This window comes from Hypanus sabinus, chromosome 2, assembly GCF_030144855.1.
Source record: "Hypanus sabinus isolate sHypSab1 chromosome 2, sHypSab1.hap1, whole genome shotgun sequence".
Taxonomy (NCBI): Eukaryota; Metazoa; Chordata; class Chondrichthyes; order Myliobatiformes; family Dasyatidae; genus Hypanus; species Hypanus sabinus.
This window is the reverse complement of record NC_082707.1, coordinates 179867666-179886385: the sequence shown is the minus strand read 5'-3', so window position 1 is coordinate 179886385 and position 18720 is coordinate 179867666. Positions and strand designations below refer to the sequence as shown.

Here is an 18720-nt window from a genome sequence, read left to right as displayed (position 1 = left end):
AGGGTCACACTGTGGGAGGGGTGGTACTGAGGGAGGGTCACACTGTGGGAGGGGTAGTACTGTGGGAGGGTCACACTGTGGGAAGGAGTGGTACTGAGGGAGGGTCACACTATGGGAGGGGTGGTACTGAGGGAGGGTCACACTGTGGGAGGGGTGGTACTGAGAGAGGATCACTAAGAGAGAAGCAGTGTTTTGGGTTCTGTCTGCATACAGCAAGTCATTGTGAAATACCCATTGAAGGAATGCTGGAAATGGATAATGATCTATCAGCAATCATCCCATCCTCCCCAAAGGCATTCATCCAGACAGACAACATCTCAGTGCACTGGAGCAGTTCCTCTGCTCAGATTACAAGGCCCAGAGCTGTCACCCATACTTACATCTCTCACTAGCTGCTGGAGCTTTTCTTTCGTCATGTAAGACGAGTGTCGTGCAGTCAGATTCTTGCCCTTCTCTATGGTGGAGAGCAGGTCCTTCTTGTGAGTTTGGAACTCCCTCAGGAAGTCCACCAATATAGAGCACTGGTCCTGCCTGAAGACACAAAGCAGTTGTGTTGTGGCACTGAACAACAGGCTGCCCTTGCTAAGTGTTGAGAGAGTGTTGTGGTCAAAAGTCCAGATCAAAGCCAGAAAGATGACCGGAGGTCCAGATCATAGTGCAAAGGTTAATTGGAAGTCAAAATCAAAGCCAAGGTCAATCTGAGATCTGAATGAAAGGTTGATTGTAAATCCAGAAGCTGAGGCCCGAAGACTGAAGCCCCGAGTCTGTGAATCTCTTCGAGTCCACTGGGGAAGTCAGGACCCAGTGTCTGCAAATCTATGAGTCCACTGGAGGCTGGAGGCCGAAGGCTGAAGAAGATGGTCTGCCTTGGGCTTCGAGGACTATGCGTGTGCCTTTGGGAGCGAGGGAGGAACATGGCTGATTTTGCTGCTGTTGTTTTGTCAAGTGTTGTGTTCTGTTTCATTGTGTCCTGCGACACTCTGCCTAGCATTGTGGGCATACTATGCTGGCGATGGAAGACGTGGCGACACTTACAAAGTACCCCCAGAACTTCCTTGAGTGTGTTGGTTATTAATGTGAATAATGTGAATTATTAATTGTGAATTGTGAATTATTAATGTCTGGGCACTGGTGTTCAGTCAGATGGGAAGAACTTGGGTGAGGTTTGGAGGGGGTGCTAGGATGCTCCCTGGATTAGAGAGTTTGTATTTTAATGAGAGGTTGGACACATTGGGTTTAATTTCCCTGGAGCGGCAAAGGCTGATAGAGATGAGCAAGATTATAAAAGGCATAACCTCTTACAGTGGACTGAGTGGACAGCCAGGACTGGTCGCTTCATTATAGGAAGGATGTGGAAACTTTAGAAAGGGGGTAGAGGAGATTTATCAGGATGCTGCCCAGGCTAGAGTGCATGTCTATAGGTTAAGGTAGCCTGGGCTTTTGTCTTTCAAGCAAAAGAGGATGAGAGGTGCCTTGACAGAGGTGTACAAGATGATGAGGCATAGATTGTGAGATATAGACTATGTGCAGGCAGATGGAACTATTGTGGGCTGCAGAGCCTGTCCCTGTGTTGTACTGTTCTCTGTTCTAGAACTTAAAACATTACAGCACAGTACAGGCCCCTTGGCCAGCAATGTTCTGCCAATCTCTTAACCAATTCGAAGATCAATCTAACCCTTCCCTCCCACATAGTCCTCCATTTTTCTGTCACCTATGTGCCTATCTAACAGTTTCTTAAATGTCCCTAATGTATCTGCCTCCACCATCACCCCTGGCAGGGTGTTCCATGCACCCACCACCCTCTGCATGAAATAAAAAACTACCTCAACATCCCCCATACTTTGCTCCAATCACCTTAAAATCATTATACCTTGTATTTGCCATTTCTAGCATGTGGATAAAATCTCTGCCTATCCACTCTATGTGCCTTATCATCTTGTACACCTCCATCAAGTCACCTCCTTTCCTCCTTCACCCCTCCCTCGATCTACCCAACCCCACAAGACATGCTCTCTAATCCAGGCAGCATCTGAGTACTGTGAATTTCCATGTGCATCTTCTTCCTGACACCCGTGTGCTGCCCAGAACTTGACTTACAACATAGTCACAGCAACTGCGAGCTCATGAGAGATGAGTCACTAACCAGTCCTGGAGATTGCCCACGGTGAGTCCCATGCATTACTAACCAGTCCTGGAGATTGCCCACGGTGAGTCCCATGTGTTACTAACCAGTCCTGGAGATTGCCCACGGTGAGTCCCATGCATTACTAACCAGTCCTGGAGATTGCCCACGGTGAGTCCCATGTGTTACTAACCAGTCCTGGAGATTGCCCACGGTGAGTCCCATGCATTACTAACCAGTCCTGGAGATTGCCTGCAGTGACGGTCCATGCCTCTGTGGCAGTCTGGACCATCTGTTGTGTCTCTCCAGCGAGGCTCGGGTTGGAGGTGACCAGCTGCTGAGCCATTTCCCTTAGTTGGGCCAGTTCCTGTTCTGCCTGCTGCAGCTCGCACTCCAACTCCTTCAGAGCATCCAGCCTGGGGGGGTGTTACGGGGTCATAGTTAGTTCAGACCAGTGTACAGGTGGAGGGTGTGGGGACAGAGACCCGGCTCGAGGACGGAGGGATCGGTTACCCAGCCTCACGGACCAAGGTGTGAGGGAAGCAGAGAGTTACCTCCATGTCAGCCTGCTCGTGGCCCAGGCCAAGCTGGCCATTTCTTCAGGCAGTCGAGGGCTCTGCCCAGGCCCACTGTCTGCCTCTCTTTTGGGGTTATGTCCACACACAGGTGTCCCTGGAAACATGCATTGGTACATTGGCACATTTCTAGCACGAGTGGGCTCAAGAGTGTTGTGGACAGTGACTATTGCATTGCAATTGTAAATACTGTGAATCATCAAGGCTCTACAGGAATGAGACATACCAGCTAGTGGAGTGGTGTCGCAGCAACAACCTGGCACCCAGCGTCAGTAAGACCAAAGAGCTGATTGTGGACTTCAGGAAGGGTAAGACGAGGGAACACGTACTAATCCTCATAGAGGGATCAGAGATGGAGAGAGAGAGCAATTCCAAGTTCCTGGGTGTTAAGATCTCTGAGGATCTGACCTTATCGATGCAGCTATATCTCATTGGGAGTTGGAGAAGATTTGACTTGTCACACAAACCTCTCGAAAACTCCCACAGATGTACCGTGGAGAGCATCCTAACAGGTTGCATCACCATCTGGTACGGGGGGGTGGGGAATGCTACTACACACGATCAAAGTAATCTGCAGTTAGTCAGCTCCATCATGGCCACGAGCGTCCTTAGTATCCAGGACATCTTCCACGGCCTGGTGCCTCAGAAAAGCGGCTTCTATCCTTAAGAAAACCCAGCACTCAAGACATGCCCTTTTCTCACTGTTACCATCAGGAAGGAGGTACAGAAGCCTGAAGGCACACACTCAGCAACTCAGGAACAGCTTCTTCCCCTCTGCCATCTGATTCCTAAATGGACATTGAACCCATAAACACTACCTCACCACTTTTTAAAATTTCTGATTTTGCACTAATTATTTTAATTTGACTATTTATTATATGTACTTACTGTAATTGAGTTTTTTCTATATTTATCATGTATTGTATTGTACTGCTGCTGCAAAGTTAACAAACTTCATGACATACACCGATGATGTTAAACCTGATTTTGATTCTGAATCTCTCATACCTTCCCCCTGTGGAAAGTGTCGGGAGGGATGGGGAAGGAGTACAAGCTGGCGAGTGATAAGATGTGGAGTTAACAGGAGATTAATAGGAGATTACTGGGACCGGGAGTTGAGAGGTGGACAGTGATAACTACGTTGTGATTTGAAATTGTAAACAGAGCACATCATGAAGTGCTGTAATTCTGTCCTTCCATGGTCCTGTAATAGACTGAAAGAACAACCTCTGGGGAATGGAATGGAAAGTGGTTGGTGGGGGTGTTAATCCCAATGGTGCCTACCTCCCCTGTATGGCCGGAACTGTGGCTTCAGGTAACAACGTGGCTTGTGCACATTGCTCAATTTCTTGCAGGTGTTGGGTGAGTCGCTCTTGCCCCACGCGCACCTTCTCCTGAGGCAGATGCTCCTCCCGTCCAGTGGCATCTCTCTCCCGGTCCAGCACCGCCACCAGGTCCTGGCAACGAACCCTGCCGCCCGGACTCCTGTCGCCGAGGCGGAGGCCCGCTGCCTCCAGTGTCTCATCCAGCTGTCGGGCCCTAACCCGCAGACGCTCGGCCTCCTCCTCCAACCGCAGGCCGGGTGTCTCTGCCTGCTGCCCCCGTCCAGCCCCATCCCGAGGCTCTGTGGCCCACAGTGACCGCAGGAAACGGTCCAGGTCTCGGAGTGCCGCGGCAGCAGCCTGCGTCTGGGCCCCCATCTCCTGACATCGCTGGGCGTAGGCTTGGGCAATGGAGCGAACCGCACGGTAATCGACAGGCTCCAGGCTGTCTGGACGCTCACCACACACAGCTTCACAGCCTTCCATCAGGGTCTCAACTGCCGTCTGAAGTTGCTGCAGAATAAGTAGCAAAGTCACAGTGCAGAAACAAGCCCTTTGGCCCAACTCTTCTATGCTGACCAAACCCCTTATCGAAGAAATTACGTGCTGGCATTGGAGAGGTTACAGAAGAGTGATCCCAGAAATGAAAGGGTTAATATTTCAGGAATGTTTGATGTCTCTGAGCCTGCACTCACTGCAGTTTAGAAAGATGGGATGGGGGCTTCATTAAAACATAACCAATACTGAAAGGCCTAGTCACAGTGGACATGAAGAGGATGCTTCCAGTTGTGCGGGAGTCTAGGACCAGGGGGCACAACCTCAGAGCAGAAGAGTGCCGTTTTAGAACAGTGATGAGGAGGAATTTCTTTAGACAGCGGGTGGTGAATCTGTGAAATTCATTGCCACAGACGGCTGTCGATTGTGTACATTTAAAGCAGAGGTCAATATGTTCTTGATAAAGGTTTTGGGGAGAATTCAGGATGATGGGGTTGAGAAAATTATTTTATCAGCTATGATAGAATGGTGGAGCTGACTTGGATGAGTCTCAGTCAACTCCTAAGTCTTATGATCTTATTGTCTAAGAAATGCACCTAAACTTATCCCGTTTGCCCAGGTTTGGCACATATCTCTCTAAACCTTTGCCATCTTTATTCCTGTCCAAGCGTCACTTAAGTGCTGTTATTGCACCTGACTCAATCACTTCCTCTGATAACTCATTCCATATATTCACCACCCTCTGGGTGAGGAAATTGTCCTTTAGGTCCCTTTTAAATCTTTTGTCTCCTACCGTATGTCTAATTTTTATCCCCCTTCCCTGGGAAAAAGACTGTGTGTTCACCCCCCCTCCCCCGACAATGGATATATACACCCCTCGGTCTCCTGTGTTCCAAGGAATAAAGTCATAGCCTGCCCAACCTTCCCTATAACTCGGGCTCCTAAGTCTGGGCGTCATTCTTGTAGATCTCTATATTCATGCATCTTTCCTTCAGCAAGGTGACAAAAACTGAATGCAATACTCCCACTCATACCTCACCAATATCTTGCATAACTGTAACATCCCAACATTTATACTGAAGGCCAGCATGCCAAATGCCCTCTTCGCCACACTGTCTCACCCGTAATGCTGCTTTCAGCAAAATATGTACTTCTTGTGGCGGACAACACTCCCATGATCTGACCATAAATCCCACCCTGATTTAACTTCCCAAAGTGCAACACTTTGCATTATCAGGATTATATTCCTTCATAAATCAAAGTACTGAGGATAGGAGTTGAAGTCGGTATATGTATTACGTTGAAGTTGTTCAAGACCTAATTATGTGAGGCCTAATTTGGAGTACTGTGTGCAATCCTGGTCACCTGTCTACAGGGAAGTAAAACAATAATTTTGAAAGAGTATAGAGAAAATTTACGAGAAGTTACATGAGGACCTGAGTTACAGGGTAAGCTTGAGTAACTTATGACTCTATTCCCTGGAGTATAGGAGAATGAGGGGAGATTTAATAGAGGTTTACAAAGTTATGAGAGGTATAGATAGAGTAAAAGCAAGCAATTTTTTTGACTGGAACAAGAGGTCATGGGTTAAGGGAAAAAAGTGAAATATTTGAGGAGAACCTGAGGATGAACTGCTTCACTCAGAGGATGTTGAAGATGTGGTAGGAGCCTGCAGAAGTGGAGGATAAGGGTTCGATTTCCACATTGAAGAAAAGTTTGGATAAGTACGTGGATGGTAAGGATATGGGGGGATATAGTCCAGGTGCAGCACAATGGGACGAGAAAGAATAAAAGCTTGGCACAGACTAGATGGGCCAAAGAGCCTGTTTCTCTGCCGTAGTGCTTTATGACTCCATAACTCAAACATAACCTCATGGCTCTTGAACTTGGATCCAATCAGCCAGCTTGCCTTTGATCTGACCAGAAGGACAGACAATGAGCTCTATGATTGGACACCGGCTAGGACAGGCATGGGCAAACTACGGGCACGGGCCAAATGTGGCCCGTTAAGCTTTTTAATCTGGCCCGCAGAACTTAATGAAATTATATTAATAAACCTTGTTAACGTTTTTTCCACGCAATTCTGGCGTCTTCCCAATAGATGACGCACTCTATATACATTGACGTTTGTTGAGGTGCAGCGTATTACTCCACATTTGCGCTTTACTTTGTGACCTTGTGGCGACCCATTTCCTGGCACATCCGAACCGGCTCACAATTAGCCAGCGTTCCGGCTAAGGGAGATAGCCTGCGGGGATTTACGAGCACAGAGCTTCGCATATTGGCGCGCTCTCACTGTTCTGTCATTGTGCGGGTCGTTGTTGAGTTTTGGCACAGGGGACAATTGAATAAGAAGGAGCAGGACAAGTAGACCTGCATCTCCTACCGTTTTTGAAATAAAGACAGTCAGGAGGAGAGTGATGATGATAATATCTTGAAGGATAACAGAATTTTCAGTGCTTTAAAATAATAACTGTTACTATTAAAAAAAGCTGTATTTTATTAATTTAATTTTCAGTGTTTTAAAAGACATTTCAATAAATAGCTAAATACCATGGGACTTCAAAGACAGATATTTTGTTGTAATGCATTTGTTCATTTTCAATTGAAATTAAAACACATGTTTTCTACATATCCCATGATATTTTATTTTCTCTTATGAGGTGTATTACCAAAACACTCCGTCCATCTGCTCCTGGTCCGGCCTCCCTGTCAAATTTTAGAACCCTTTGTGGCCCTCAAGTCAAAAAGTTTGCCCACCCCTGGGCTAGGAGGACAGACAATGAGCTCTGTGATTGGACACTGACAGGAGAAAAAACAATAGGTCCTGGAAAGGGGACTCGGCCTGAAACCTTCTGAGTTCCTCCAGCATTTTGTATAGTTTGTTCTGGAATTGAAACATCCGCAGAATTTCTTGTGAATAGGATCTGTGATTGGACACTGACTGGGAGGACAGAGGACAGTAAGTTCTGTGATTGGACACTGATTGTGAGGACACCCACTTTCTCGCTCGGACATTGCCACAAAGCCTGTACATTCTCCCCCAAATACTTCCCCCTATACTCCCCCTATACATTCTCCCCCAAATACGTCCTGCACCTCATGAGAACCTCTGCCCTCTGCCTCCACCACCCCCTCAGGCAATGGATTCCCAATTCAAACCCCCCCCCGGGTAGAAAGTTCTTCCCTGGATCCCCTTCCAAACCACTTCCCCCTTAAGCTGCAGCCCCCAAGGTGTACTTTTGTTCCAGTCTCTCCTGCAGTGTGCACTCAGGACCTCTTACAAATCCACCTCTTTGACCAGTTGTACCTTCAGCAGCTCCAGATGGGGTTCGAGCTTCAGGTTATGTCCACTCAGCACCACTGGCTGATTCTGGAATTGGAGCAGTGAATCTTGCAATGGGAGAATTTCTTCCTCTACTCCTTCCAGGGTGCCGAGCACCGAGCTCAGGGACCGTTCTCTGTAACAAACACACACAGCGTTAACACAGATGTCTCTGTATCCTTGTCACGGGCAGCAGGAGAGGAGAAAAGTCACCAAAGACTCCAGCAAATTTCCATGGAGTGTACCATGGAAAGCATTTTGACTGGTCACATCGCTATCTGGTAAAGAGGCAAGAATGCAGAGGACTGGAAAAAGCTGCAGAGGGTTGAAGATTCAGCCAGCTCCATCACACGCACAACCCTGCCCACCATCAAAGACATCTTCAAAAGGTGATTCTTCAAGAAGGCAGTATCCATCATTAAGGACTCTCATCTGGGACTTCTCATTAATATCACCAAGGAGGAGACACGGGAGCCGGAAGATCCACACTCAAGGATTGAGGAACAACTCCTTCCCCTCCACCGTCAAACTTCTGAAGAGTCCATGAACTGTTTTGCTGCCTTGCTCTGTTTTGTTCTCTTTTTTCATTACTTACTGAGGACCTCCTGTAACTAATAAAGTGATCACTGCGTGTATGCTCCTGGTCTTCTGCTGCTGGAGCCCATCCACTTCAAGGTTTGATGTCTTGTGCCTTCAGAGATGCTCTTCTGCACACTACTGTTGTAACGTGTGGTTATTCGAGTTACTGTTCCCTTCCTGTCAGCTTGAACCAGTCTGACCATTCTCCTCCGACCTCTCTCGTCAACAAGGAGATTTCACCCACAGAACTGCTACACAAAATGTCGTTTTTCTCTACTGTTACTGTAACTTATCATATATTTTATGTATTGCACTCTACTCCTGCCGCAAAACGAACTTCATGTCACGTCAATGATACAAAATCTGATTCTGGTTCTGGTGGGAGACTGCAGAGGCTGGAACCTGGAGCATGGCACCAGGAGCGGGAGGAACTCCGCACGTCAGGCAGCATCGGTGGAAGGCGAAGGAGCTGCCCTCATTCTGAGTCAAACCCCTACCTGAGGACTGAGAAAAGTGATGGTCAGTATTGAGAAGGGAAGGGAAGTGGTGAAAGAGTCGTCCAAGGTGACTGGTGGACTGAGGAGGGGTGTGGGGGAAGTTGTGCCAGGGGTGGAGATGGGAGACCATGGCAGATAAAGGGGCAATATATCGAGGGGCAGATGGAGTAAGGCGTAGGGAGGGGAGTGCTGGAGATAGCTGCTGGAGGGAAGGAAAGAGGACCACGAGGGCTCAGTCCCTAACTCTGTTAAGTAAAGGAGGCAAAAGGGGACCTTCAGGGGAGAGGTGTGTGACAGACAGAACCAGGACCACAGAGTGGGTGGCTGGGTGGTGGGAGGGGGGTGGTCAATTATATGTGCAGAAGGGGAGAGAAGCAGGAAGCTTCATCCCTAATCGCTGGTCAGGCACAGAGGAGGCGGGAGGTACCTGCGCTGGAGGGCTTGCTGTAACTGCACCAGGTCCTCTCTCCCACTCCTAGTGGCTGAGGGCAGCATGTATGGGTCCATTCCACGCTCTTCCATCAGCTCTGCATCAGACTCGGAGAGGCAGGATGTCACTTCAGACTGGGCAGCCTGTGAGGAAAGAGAATGTCAAAGGCAGACATTTCCTACCTATGGACTGATATGGCAATGTCCTGCCAACACAACCCTCCTCTGTAAACCCAATGTCACCTATACAGTCCTAGTTCATACACCCTATTTACTCTCTCCAAACCTTTATTCTCTCTCTCGCTCCTCCTCTCTCCTCCCCCTCCCTCCCTCTCTTACCCCACTCAGTTCACAATCCATACCTGCACCTCCTGAAGCTTCTCCCTCAGGTCCAACAAGGTTGGCTGGCAATGGGGGTCCAACCCACCCCAAGTCCCCAGCCTCTTCAACATCTGCTCCAAATCTTCCGCTGTTTCATACCTAAGCACAAAGGAAAAGCACACAGCCCAGGTTAGATAGAATCTCAGCTGGGTGCTAATGAAAAGCAGTTGTTAAACCGAGAACAGACAGTTCTAAGATTCGACACTTGCCAGAAGGACAGAGATTAATTTTATTTGTCACACGTACATCAAAACATCCAGAACATGCAGTAAGTTGCATCGTTTTGCGTTGATGGCCAAATTACAGTCTGGGCAACCCATAAATGTCACCACACTTCCAGCACCAATATAGAATTCCCACAATTTACTAACCCTAACAGTGTGACTTTGAAATCTGGGAGGAAACCCACGCAGTCACAGGGAGAGTGTACAAACCCCTTATAGACAGCGGTGGGAATTGAACCCTGGTTGATGCTGCAAAGCATTATGCTAACCACTACACTACTATGCCTGGCTGGGACAACAGACTGTACACCGCTCCTGGGAGTTTCCAATTAGAGGCATCACCCATGGAGTCAGACAGCTCACAGAAACAGTCCCTTTGGCAAATTTGGCCATGCCAGCCTGACCTAGTCCCATTTGCCCGTCTTTCACCCATATCCCTCTCCAGTAACACGTAAAAAACACTGAAGGAAATCAGCACCAATGGAAAGGAATAAATATAAATAGAAAGGAACCTTTCTGTCCTGATGAAGGATCTCGGACCAAAACGTCAAATGTTTATTCCTTTCCATTGATGCTGCTTGACTTGCTGAGTTCCTCCAGCATTTTCTATGTGTTATTCTGGCTTTCCAGAGTCTCTCGTGCTTCCAATTCTCTCCCACCTCTCCTATCCAACATACACCAGAGCAATGAGAATGACTGGGAAAGGTTGGGATCATTGAGATTGGGTGGAACAAAGGTAGAGGACACTGAAATGAACCTTGGTGCCTATAATGACGCCAACCATTCCTGTAACCAGTAACCAATCTTCCTTCCTGGCTTTTGTTATGGGAATGAATCAGATCACAGAGAATCCTTCATCAGAGATCACTCATCTCTGCAGAATGATACCTTGTCACTACGTCACGGCTGCTTCGACCTTCCCCCTCTTGTTCCTCAAGGCCCTGAAGTTCTATCCCACGGCGATCAGTCAAGGACAAAACCGGAATTCCAAACGACTCCTAAATCAGGAAAAGAAGAAGCACATACTGAGATCCGACCCCAGCTCAGAGATGGGAACACAGTGAGATCTGACCCCAGCTCAGAGACAGGAACACAGTGTAATCTGATCCCAGTTCAGAGATGGCAACACAGTGAGATCTGATCCCAGCTCAAAGACGAGGACATAGTGTAATCCGATCCCAGCTCAGAGACGGGAACACAGTGTAATCCGATCCCAGCTCAGAGACGGGAACACAGTGTAATCCGATCCCAGCTCAGAGACGGGAACACAGTGAGATCTGACCCCAGCTCAGAGACGGGAACACAGTGTAATCTGATCCCAGCTCAGAGACGGGAACACAGTGTAATCTGATCCCAGCTCAGAGACGGGAACACAGTGAGATCTGACCCCAGCTCAGAGACGGGAACACAGTGTAATCTGATCCCAGCTCAGAGACGGGAACACAGTGAGATCTGACCCCAGCTCAGAGACGGGAACACAGTGTAATCTGATCCCAGCTCAGAGACAAGAGCATGGGAGGGAGTACACCCAGTTTAGGGAGGCTGACCTACTATGTGGGAGCAACAAGAAGCAACTGGAATTGGAAATGCGTAAATAGGAAACCCAGGAGAGAGATCCCAGATAACCCAAGGGAAATTTCGATGCTATCGTGTCTGCTTTAAGGGCTGGGTGTGACAATACTCAAAACTTTATTCAAATGAGTGGGGATTTTTTTTTAAGTATTCCTTTGTCACTGCCTGTGGTGACGTCTACAGAGACATTTGCTTTTATCCACATTACTCACCCTCCCCACCATAGGTAGTATCTACAGGAGGTGCCACATCAAGAAGGCAACACCCATCAATGATCCCCATAATCTGGACCATGCCATAATATGGCAGCTTCAGTACGGAACACTACCAAGTTCAGGAACAGTTACTCCCCTTCAACAAGTCTTCAACCAACCAGCGAAACCCTGATCACTGCAGTTCAGGTAGGAGGTGCAGGAGCGTGAAGACACACACTCAACGTTTCAGGAAGAGCTTTATCCCCTCGACAATCACATTGCTGAACAGTCCCTACACACCGCCTCACTACTTTCTCTCTCTTTTTGCATAACTTATTTATTTATATACAATATATACATACATATAAACACAAATACATATATTCACACACAGTTAATGTAATATATTATTTTGTGTATTACTGCTGCAAACAAATTTCACAACATAAATTTTATTATAATTCAGTTCAGCAACAGGAGAACCACTTTGCACTAAAGTAGACTTTTTCTTTGTTCTGTTTCTTGTAGAGATTGTGTATAATTAATGTTTAATTTGTGTTTTTCTTGTGAACGCTGTTTATCTGACGCTCTGTTCCTATGATGCTGCTGCAGGTAAGTTTTTCATTCCACCCATGCACCCATCTACAATAAAATTGATCTTATTTCTCTGAGAATCAGTTAGAAAAGAAAAAAAAGACAGGTTACCTCTTCCATCATTTCAGGTGATCTTCCACAACCCTCTCCGGCTGGGGCATACGCCGCACGCCTGCAGTCTGAAGGTCCCCCCAGTGGATGGGAATAATTAAGAACGGGCTGCCTTTCTCCTGGTAATGATTCCCGTCCGTTCTCCTGCGGAGGTTGTCCTACATCAAAGTCCAACTCGGAGCTGCCTACTTCCGGGAGCCCTCCTGCTGAGAGCTGACTCGAGACCCCACACGGGACAGCACCGAGTCCCTTGGCCCTCACCCCATCATCTCTGGGAGCTGTAATATCCCGAGGGGCCGCTGGCAACTCCCCTGAGGGCACCCTCACCTTCCTGTCCCAAACCACAGGGCCTTTCCCTGGTGGGGAGCAGCCACTCTGTGCCTCTGCACGGGGACTGACGCCCTCAACCCTGGCGCTCCAAGTCACTGTGCCACAGTCCTGTTCGTGCTTGTCCTCCGGTACTGTTGTGGGCTGAGGTCCTTTGGCCCTCTGTGTGCTCTGTTCGTGGGAGTGGTATCCCCAAGCCAGTGATCCTGAGGAGGGCAGGCCACTCCCTGCAGCCTGGGTGGGACATGGGCCTGGGTTTCCACCTGGGAGCCCCTGTCCCTGAACCCTAAAGCCCCCAGCGGTGGGTGGAACACTCCCCTCTTCCTTTCCCAGACCCAAGGGCCAGTTCCCACCTCCTGTCCCCGAGTCTCCTGCTCCCCAAGGCTCTGGGCTCTCAGACCAGCTCTGGTAGCCACCCTTGTTCACAGAGAGGGGCCCAGCCAGGCTCTCCAGGTTGGCAGGGGGACCTTTCTCAACCGGCCCCACTGTGCCGGGCCCCACCAGGGCCCCGGTCTGTCCTGCATCTACCGTGACGACCCCACCCTGTATTCCTGCTGGCTGAACGGAACATGGGGCAACCCCGGCAGTGTCCAGCTCCCACCTTCTGAGGACTCCCAGCCTCTGACGGAGGTTGTCAGCTTCCTTGCCCCCCTCCAGCTCACTGGCTTCCTGAAGCATGTTCTGTCCGTCCTCATTGAGTGAGCAGGACAGATAGCAAGGAGGGGCAGAGCAGTCACCCTCGACTACGGGGGCTTTGGAAGCTGCTGGACTCCCCTCCACCACCCGGGTGGGATGTCTGCTCTCCAGCCCAGCACCCGGAACACCTTCAGCCAGGTCACCCCACGCCATCCCGGGTGGGAGGACGGCCTCGGAGCCCCCGCTGCACTTGGTGGCTCTGAGCTCAGCGGGTTTCTGGTCCTCCTTGCCAGCGCCAGTCACCGTCCTGGCTGGATCTCCGCACCACTCCATCCCAGCCAGCTGACCAAGTTCCTCCCGTGGCCTCGCCTGGAGCAGTTCGCCCTCCCTCCGGACCTCCCTGCAAAATTAAACGGTCGTTGGTTGTCACGTCTCCCAGAGCCGAACAAACACATCCCACACCATTATACAGAGAGCTAAACTTCTTCAATGTTTGTCAACCTACCTGCGAAACACCTGGAATGCTGGGAGAATTAGCAATAGATCTTTAGAACATAGAATGGTACAGGCCCGTTGGCCCATGATATGCTGACCTTCCCATCTACTCTAAGGTCACCTTCCTACCCAAACAGTCCTCCATTTGTCTTTAATTCGTGCCTATCTAAGAGTCTCTTAAAAGTGTCTAATATATCTGCCTTTACCACCCACCCAACCTACCCCCTCCTCGACAGCGCATTCCACACACCCACTACTTCTGTGTAAACAAAACAGACCTGACAACCCACGACGCTTCCCTCAGATCACAGGAATATTACGTCCCCTTGTATTAGCCATTTCTGCCCCGGGAGGAAGCCCCAGGCTGCCCACTCTATCTATGCCTCTTATCATCTTGTACACCCCCATCACATCAGCTCTAATCCTCCTTTGCTCCAAAGAGAAAAGCCCCAGCTCACTCAACCTATCGTCATATGCCATATTCTCTGATCCAGGCAGCATCCTGGTAAATCTCCTCATTTCCCACTCGAAAACTTCCACATCCTTCCTGCAATGAGGAGACAAGAACTGAACACAATTGTACGTTCCAAGTGTGGCTTAACCAGAGTCTTATACAGCTGCAACATTATGCATCAGACCATAAGGCATAGGAGCAGAATTTGGCCATTTGGCCCAGCGAGTCTGTTCCATCTTTCCATTATGCTGAATTTTTACCATTTTCCTGCCTTCTCCCAGTAACCTTTGGCACCCTTACTAATCAGGAACCTGTCAACCTCTGCTTTAAATATACCATTTACCCTGTACTCTTGTTCACAATCCCCCAACTAATGAAGGCCAGAGCTCCATACACCTTCTTAACTACTCTATCAACATGCATGACAACCTTGAGGGATGGAGGGACGTGGACCCCAAGATCCCTCTGTTCCCGCGTACTGCTACGAATCCTGCCATTTACCCTGTATTCTGCCTTCAAGTTCATGCTACCAAAGTGAATCACGTTACTCTTTTCCGGACTGAACTCCATCTGCCACTTCTCAACCCAGCTCTGTCTTGTTGATGTCCTGTTATAACCTATGACAACCTTCCGTCCGATCCACGACACTACCAGCCATTGCACTGGGACATTTGGTCCTCTCTATCGGACTGTTCAGTCTTTGCATCAGTAACTTAGTAGAACACAAAATCACCTTGCACTCTGACAACTCCTTTGAACAGCTGGTTAAACAAAACCTCTAAGGGTTAAGATCTCCCTCCCTCCCATTCTGGCCCCGGGTGATCCCACCTGAGGCAGGCTACTCAATAACATTTATGCAGACAGAGCACTGAGCCAGGGGGTACCTACCCTGTCATAGGTGTCCCAGCCCCTGTTGCCTCCTCCAGCCTCCCTGGGCTGCGTTCACAGCCAGTGACGCTGACCCTGTAGGCAGACGCACTCTCGGCCTGCTGCCCTGTCACCAAACGTGGTTCACCCTCCATCGAACCAGCACCTTCGCCAGCAGGGGTCTGCAAGGAAACAGAGACAGAGGTACGTGTTCACACAGGTATGCACGTACACACACACACACACACCGTGAGACGAGACTGTTACCCGTGCGCAGGTACCTGCTGTGCCGGATCAGACCTCCGGCAAACACTCGGGTTTCCGGGCTCTGCCTCCGTCCCCGTCTCGGACTGCCGATGAGCCCGGCCAGTCGCCATGTGCCCCACCGCAGAGTCCAGTCGCTGCAAGTGCGCGGCGACAGCCGGCTGCACCATCTGGAAGGGGAAAGCACAGCTCTTTTAGCGCCATGGCAGCAGCTGACCCGTGAAGGGGAGAAACAGGTGAAGGACCTCACCCACACAGGCATAACGGTCAGGGGAGGCTGTGCAGAGGGAGGGAGGGTCGGGGTGGGGTAGTGTGAGATAGAGATCGGGGTGACGCTGCTGGGTCGAATTGGGAAAGGTCGGGTTGGGTCGGGGAGGAGTTGACCGTAATGGGACGAGGCGAGATGAGGTAGGGTGTGTCAGGGAGGGGTTGTGGGCAGGCCTTTGGGATGGGACTGGGCGTTCCCACTCCCACCACGACTCACTGCCCATTTCCGACGGAGTTCTTCCCGCAGCTCGGAGACCGCTTGGCGCTTCTGGGGGGAGGCGGTGGCCTGGAGCACGTCAGTGGCAGCAAGGAACCGGCACAGAGTCCCCGAGTCAAAGGCCCGGATCGTCTCCTACAAGGAACAGCAGCAACTCATGTGGTGCCGACCACCCCCACACACCCCTATTCTCCCCCCTTACCCCTCTCCTATCCCCCTGAACCCACTGACCAAGCCCTGACCTACTGCCCACCCTCATACCCCTCCCCATGTCCACTACCCACAAACTTCAGACTCCTCCATTGCACACTGGCCTGCGCACTGCCCATACTGCCCCACCCTCAGCCCTCTCCCTTGACCCACTGTCCCACCCTTGGACCTTTCCTCCAGTTCTTCCCCTTACCCACTGCCCCAACCCTACCCCTCTCCCTCCCCTTCCCCTGGCCCACAACCATCACAGCCCCAACTCCTCCCCTACCCCTTGCCCATACCACCCTACCATCAGACCAATGTCCACCCCTCCCCAATCCACTGCCCACGCAGCCCCACATCTTCCCCTACCCCTGCCACACTGCTCCCTCTTAGACCTGTAACCCACCCTAATACCTGCCCACACTACCTCACCCACCCTCAGACATCTCCCCCACTCCTCTGCTCCACAGCACCCATCTCACCCACACATCTTATGACCCAACATGAGATACCAAGGTGTGCAGATGCTGGAAATCGGCAGTGTCACATAAAGTTCAAGACTCTGGCTGTCCACTTCCCTCCACAGTTTCCAATCAACCCGCTGGATTCTCCCACCATCGAGTTTGTTGCTCCTTACCCCCTCAGATCCAATCCCATTGCCTTCACATCTCCTTCTATCCCTATTTTCTCCACACCCCCCCCACCCTCCTGGGTCCTTCTCTCACCAGATAAGCACCCCCACCCGGAGTACTGCCTGGAGTACAGTGCAGTTAGACACATCTGCCCTGTCTGTTGGCAACATCCCATCAGTTGGTCTGGACCCATTCTACCTACCCCGCCTCCCCCACCCCACCCAACACAGCCAGAACTTGCAGGAAGAAGGGGGAGGTTATTCATCCCCTCAAGCCTGACTAGCACCAGTCAATCTATCTCCCATCTGTATTGGTGGAACTATCTACCAGAACACTCACCCCCCAGCCCCCTCCACCCCATGTGTGATCCTCAGCTCCAGTTTTAAGGCTTTATCTCCCCACTCTAGAGGCAATCATCTCTCTCTGATCCACATCTCATGTCCCAGTCACATATTCCCCACCTCCCCCTGGGAGCACAGCCTCAGAAAACAAGGATGTCCTTTTAGAACGCAGATGAGGAGAAACTTCTTTAGTCAGAGAGTGATGAATCTGTGGAATTCGGTGCCATGGTGGGGGGGGGGGGCAAGTCTTTGGGTATATTTAAAGTGGAGGTTGACATGTTCTTGAATGGTCAGGATGTCAAAAGTTACGAGGAGAAGGCAGGAGAATGGGGTGGAAAGGATAATGAATCAGCCATGATGGAATGGTAAAGCAGAGTCAATGGGCCAAATGGCCTCATTCTGCTCCTGTGGCTTCTGGTCTTAATTCAAACTTAAAAGGTTGAGCGGGCTGGTACTTGATTTCTCCTCAGAGTGAAGGGAGAGGAGAGGTGACCTGATGGAGGGGTACAATATGATAAGAGATTGAATGGACAGTCGGAGACATTTTCCCAGGGTGGAAATGGAGATGGCTAATAAGAGGAAGTGTAATTGCAAAGTGATTGGAGGGAAGTAGAGGGGGATGTTAGAGGCAAGTTGTTTATTTTTACACAGAATGCTGGGCGCATGGAACGTACTGCTAGGTGGTGGTAGAGGCGGATACGTTAGGGACATTTGAGAAGATTCTTAGATAGGCACGTGGATGTTCAAAAACTGGAGGGTTGTGTGGGGGGGGAAGGGTGGGATTCATCTGGGAGTAGGTTAAAAGGTCGGCAAAACGTTGTCGGCTGAAGGGCCTGTATAGTGCTATATTGTTTTATGCCAGTCTCGATCAACTCCACCTGCCCAACCCTTCCAAAGCTACATGTATCAGGGGGCTCCTGGACCAGTGAACTGTCTGTCTGTCTCAGACTGGGCTGCTGGACCAGTGAACCGGCTGTCTGTCTCAGACTGGGCTGCTGGACCAGTGAACCGGCTGTCTGTCTCAGACTGGGCTGCTGGACCAGTGAACCGGCTGTCTGTCTCAGACTGGGCTGCTGGACCAGTGAACCGGCTGTCTGTCTCAGACTGGGCTGCTGGACCAGTGAACCGGCTGTCTGTCTCAGACTGGGCTGCTGGACCAGTGAACCGGCTGTCTGTCTCAGACTGGGCTGCTGGACCAGTGAACCAGCTGTCTGTCTCAGACTGGGCTGCTGGACCAGTGAACCGGCTGTCTGTCTCAGACTGGGCTCCTGGACCAGTGAACCGTCTGTCTGTCTCAGACTGGGCTCCAGGACCAGTGAACCGGCTGTCTGTCTCAGACTGGGCTGCTGGACCAGTGAACCGGCTGTCTGTCTCAGACTGGGCTGCTGGACCAGTGAACCGGCTGTCTGTCTCAGACTGGGCTGCTGGACCAGTGAACCGGCTGTCTGTCTCAGACTGGGCTGCTGGACCAGTGAACCAGCTGTCTGTCTCAGACTGGGCTGCTGGACCAGTGAACCGGCTGTCTGTCTCAGACTGGGCTCCTGGACCAGTGAACCGTCTGTCTGTCTCAGACTGGGCTCCAGGACCAGTGAACCGTCTGTCTGTCTC

General features: G+C 50.4%; 1 protein-coding gene across 8 annotated transcripts in view; it reads right to left on the bottom strand.

Moving 5' to 3' along the window:
- The window catches only part of LOC132388244 (nesprin-2-like), a 284356-nt gene that overhangs the window by 208072 nt on the left and 57564 nt on the right, over positions 1-18720 (bottom strand). For all 8 annotated transcript variants that reach the window (XM_059960628.1, XM_059960590.1, XM_059960605.1 and 5 more), the window contains exons 10-20: positions 15948-16082; positions 15481-15633; positions 15221-15381; positions 12421-13783; positions 10838-10947; positions 9707-9824; positions 9343-9488; positions 7825-7975; positions 3982-4532; positions 2359-2538; positions 381-531 (exon numbers count right to left, since the gene is read on the bottom strand). In XM_059960628.1, the coding sequence (XP_059816611.1) occupies positions 381-531; positions 2359-2538; positions 3982-4532; positions 7825-7975; positions 9343-9488; positions 9707-9824; positions 10838-10947; positions 12421-13783; positions 15221-15381; positions 15481-15633; positions 15948-16082 (3219 nt within the window). The remainder of the gene's footprint in view (positions 1-380; positions 532-2358; positions 2539-3981; positions 4533-7824; positions 7976-9342; positions 9489-9706; positions 9825-10837; positions 10948-12420; positions 13784-15220; positions 15382-15480; positions 15634-15947; positions 16083-18720) is intronic.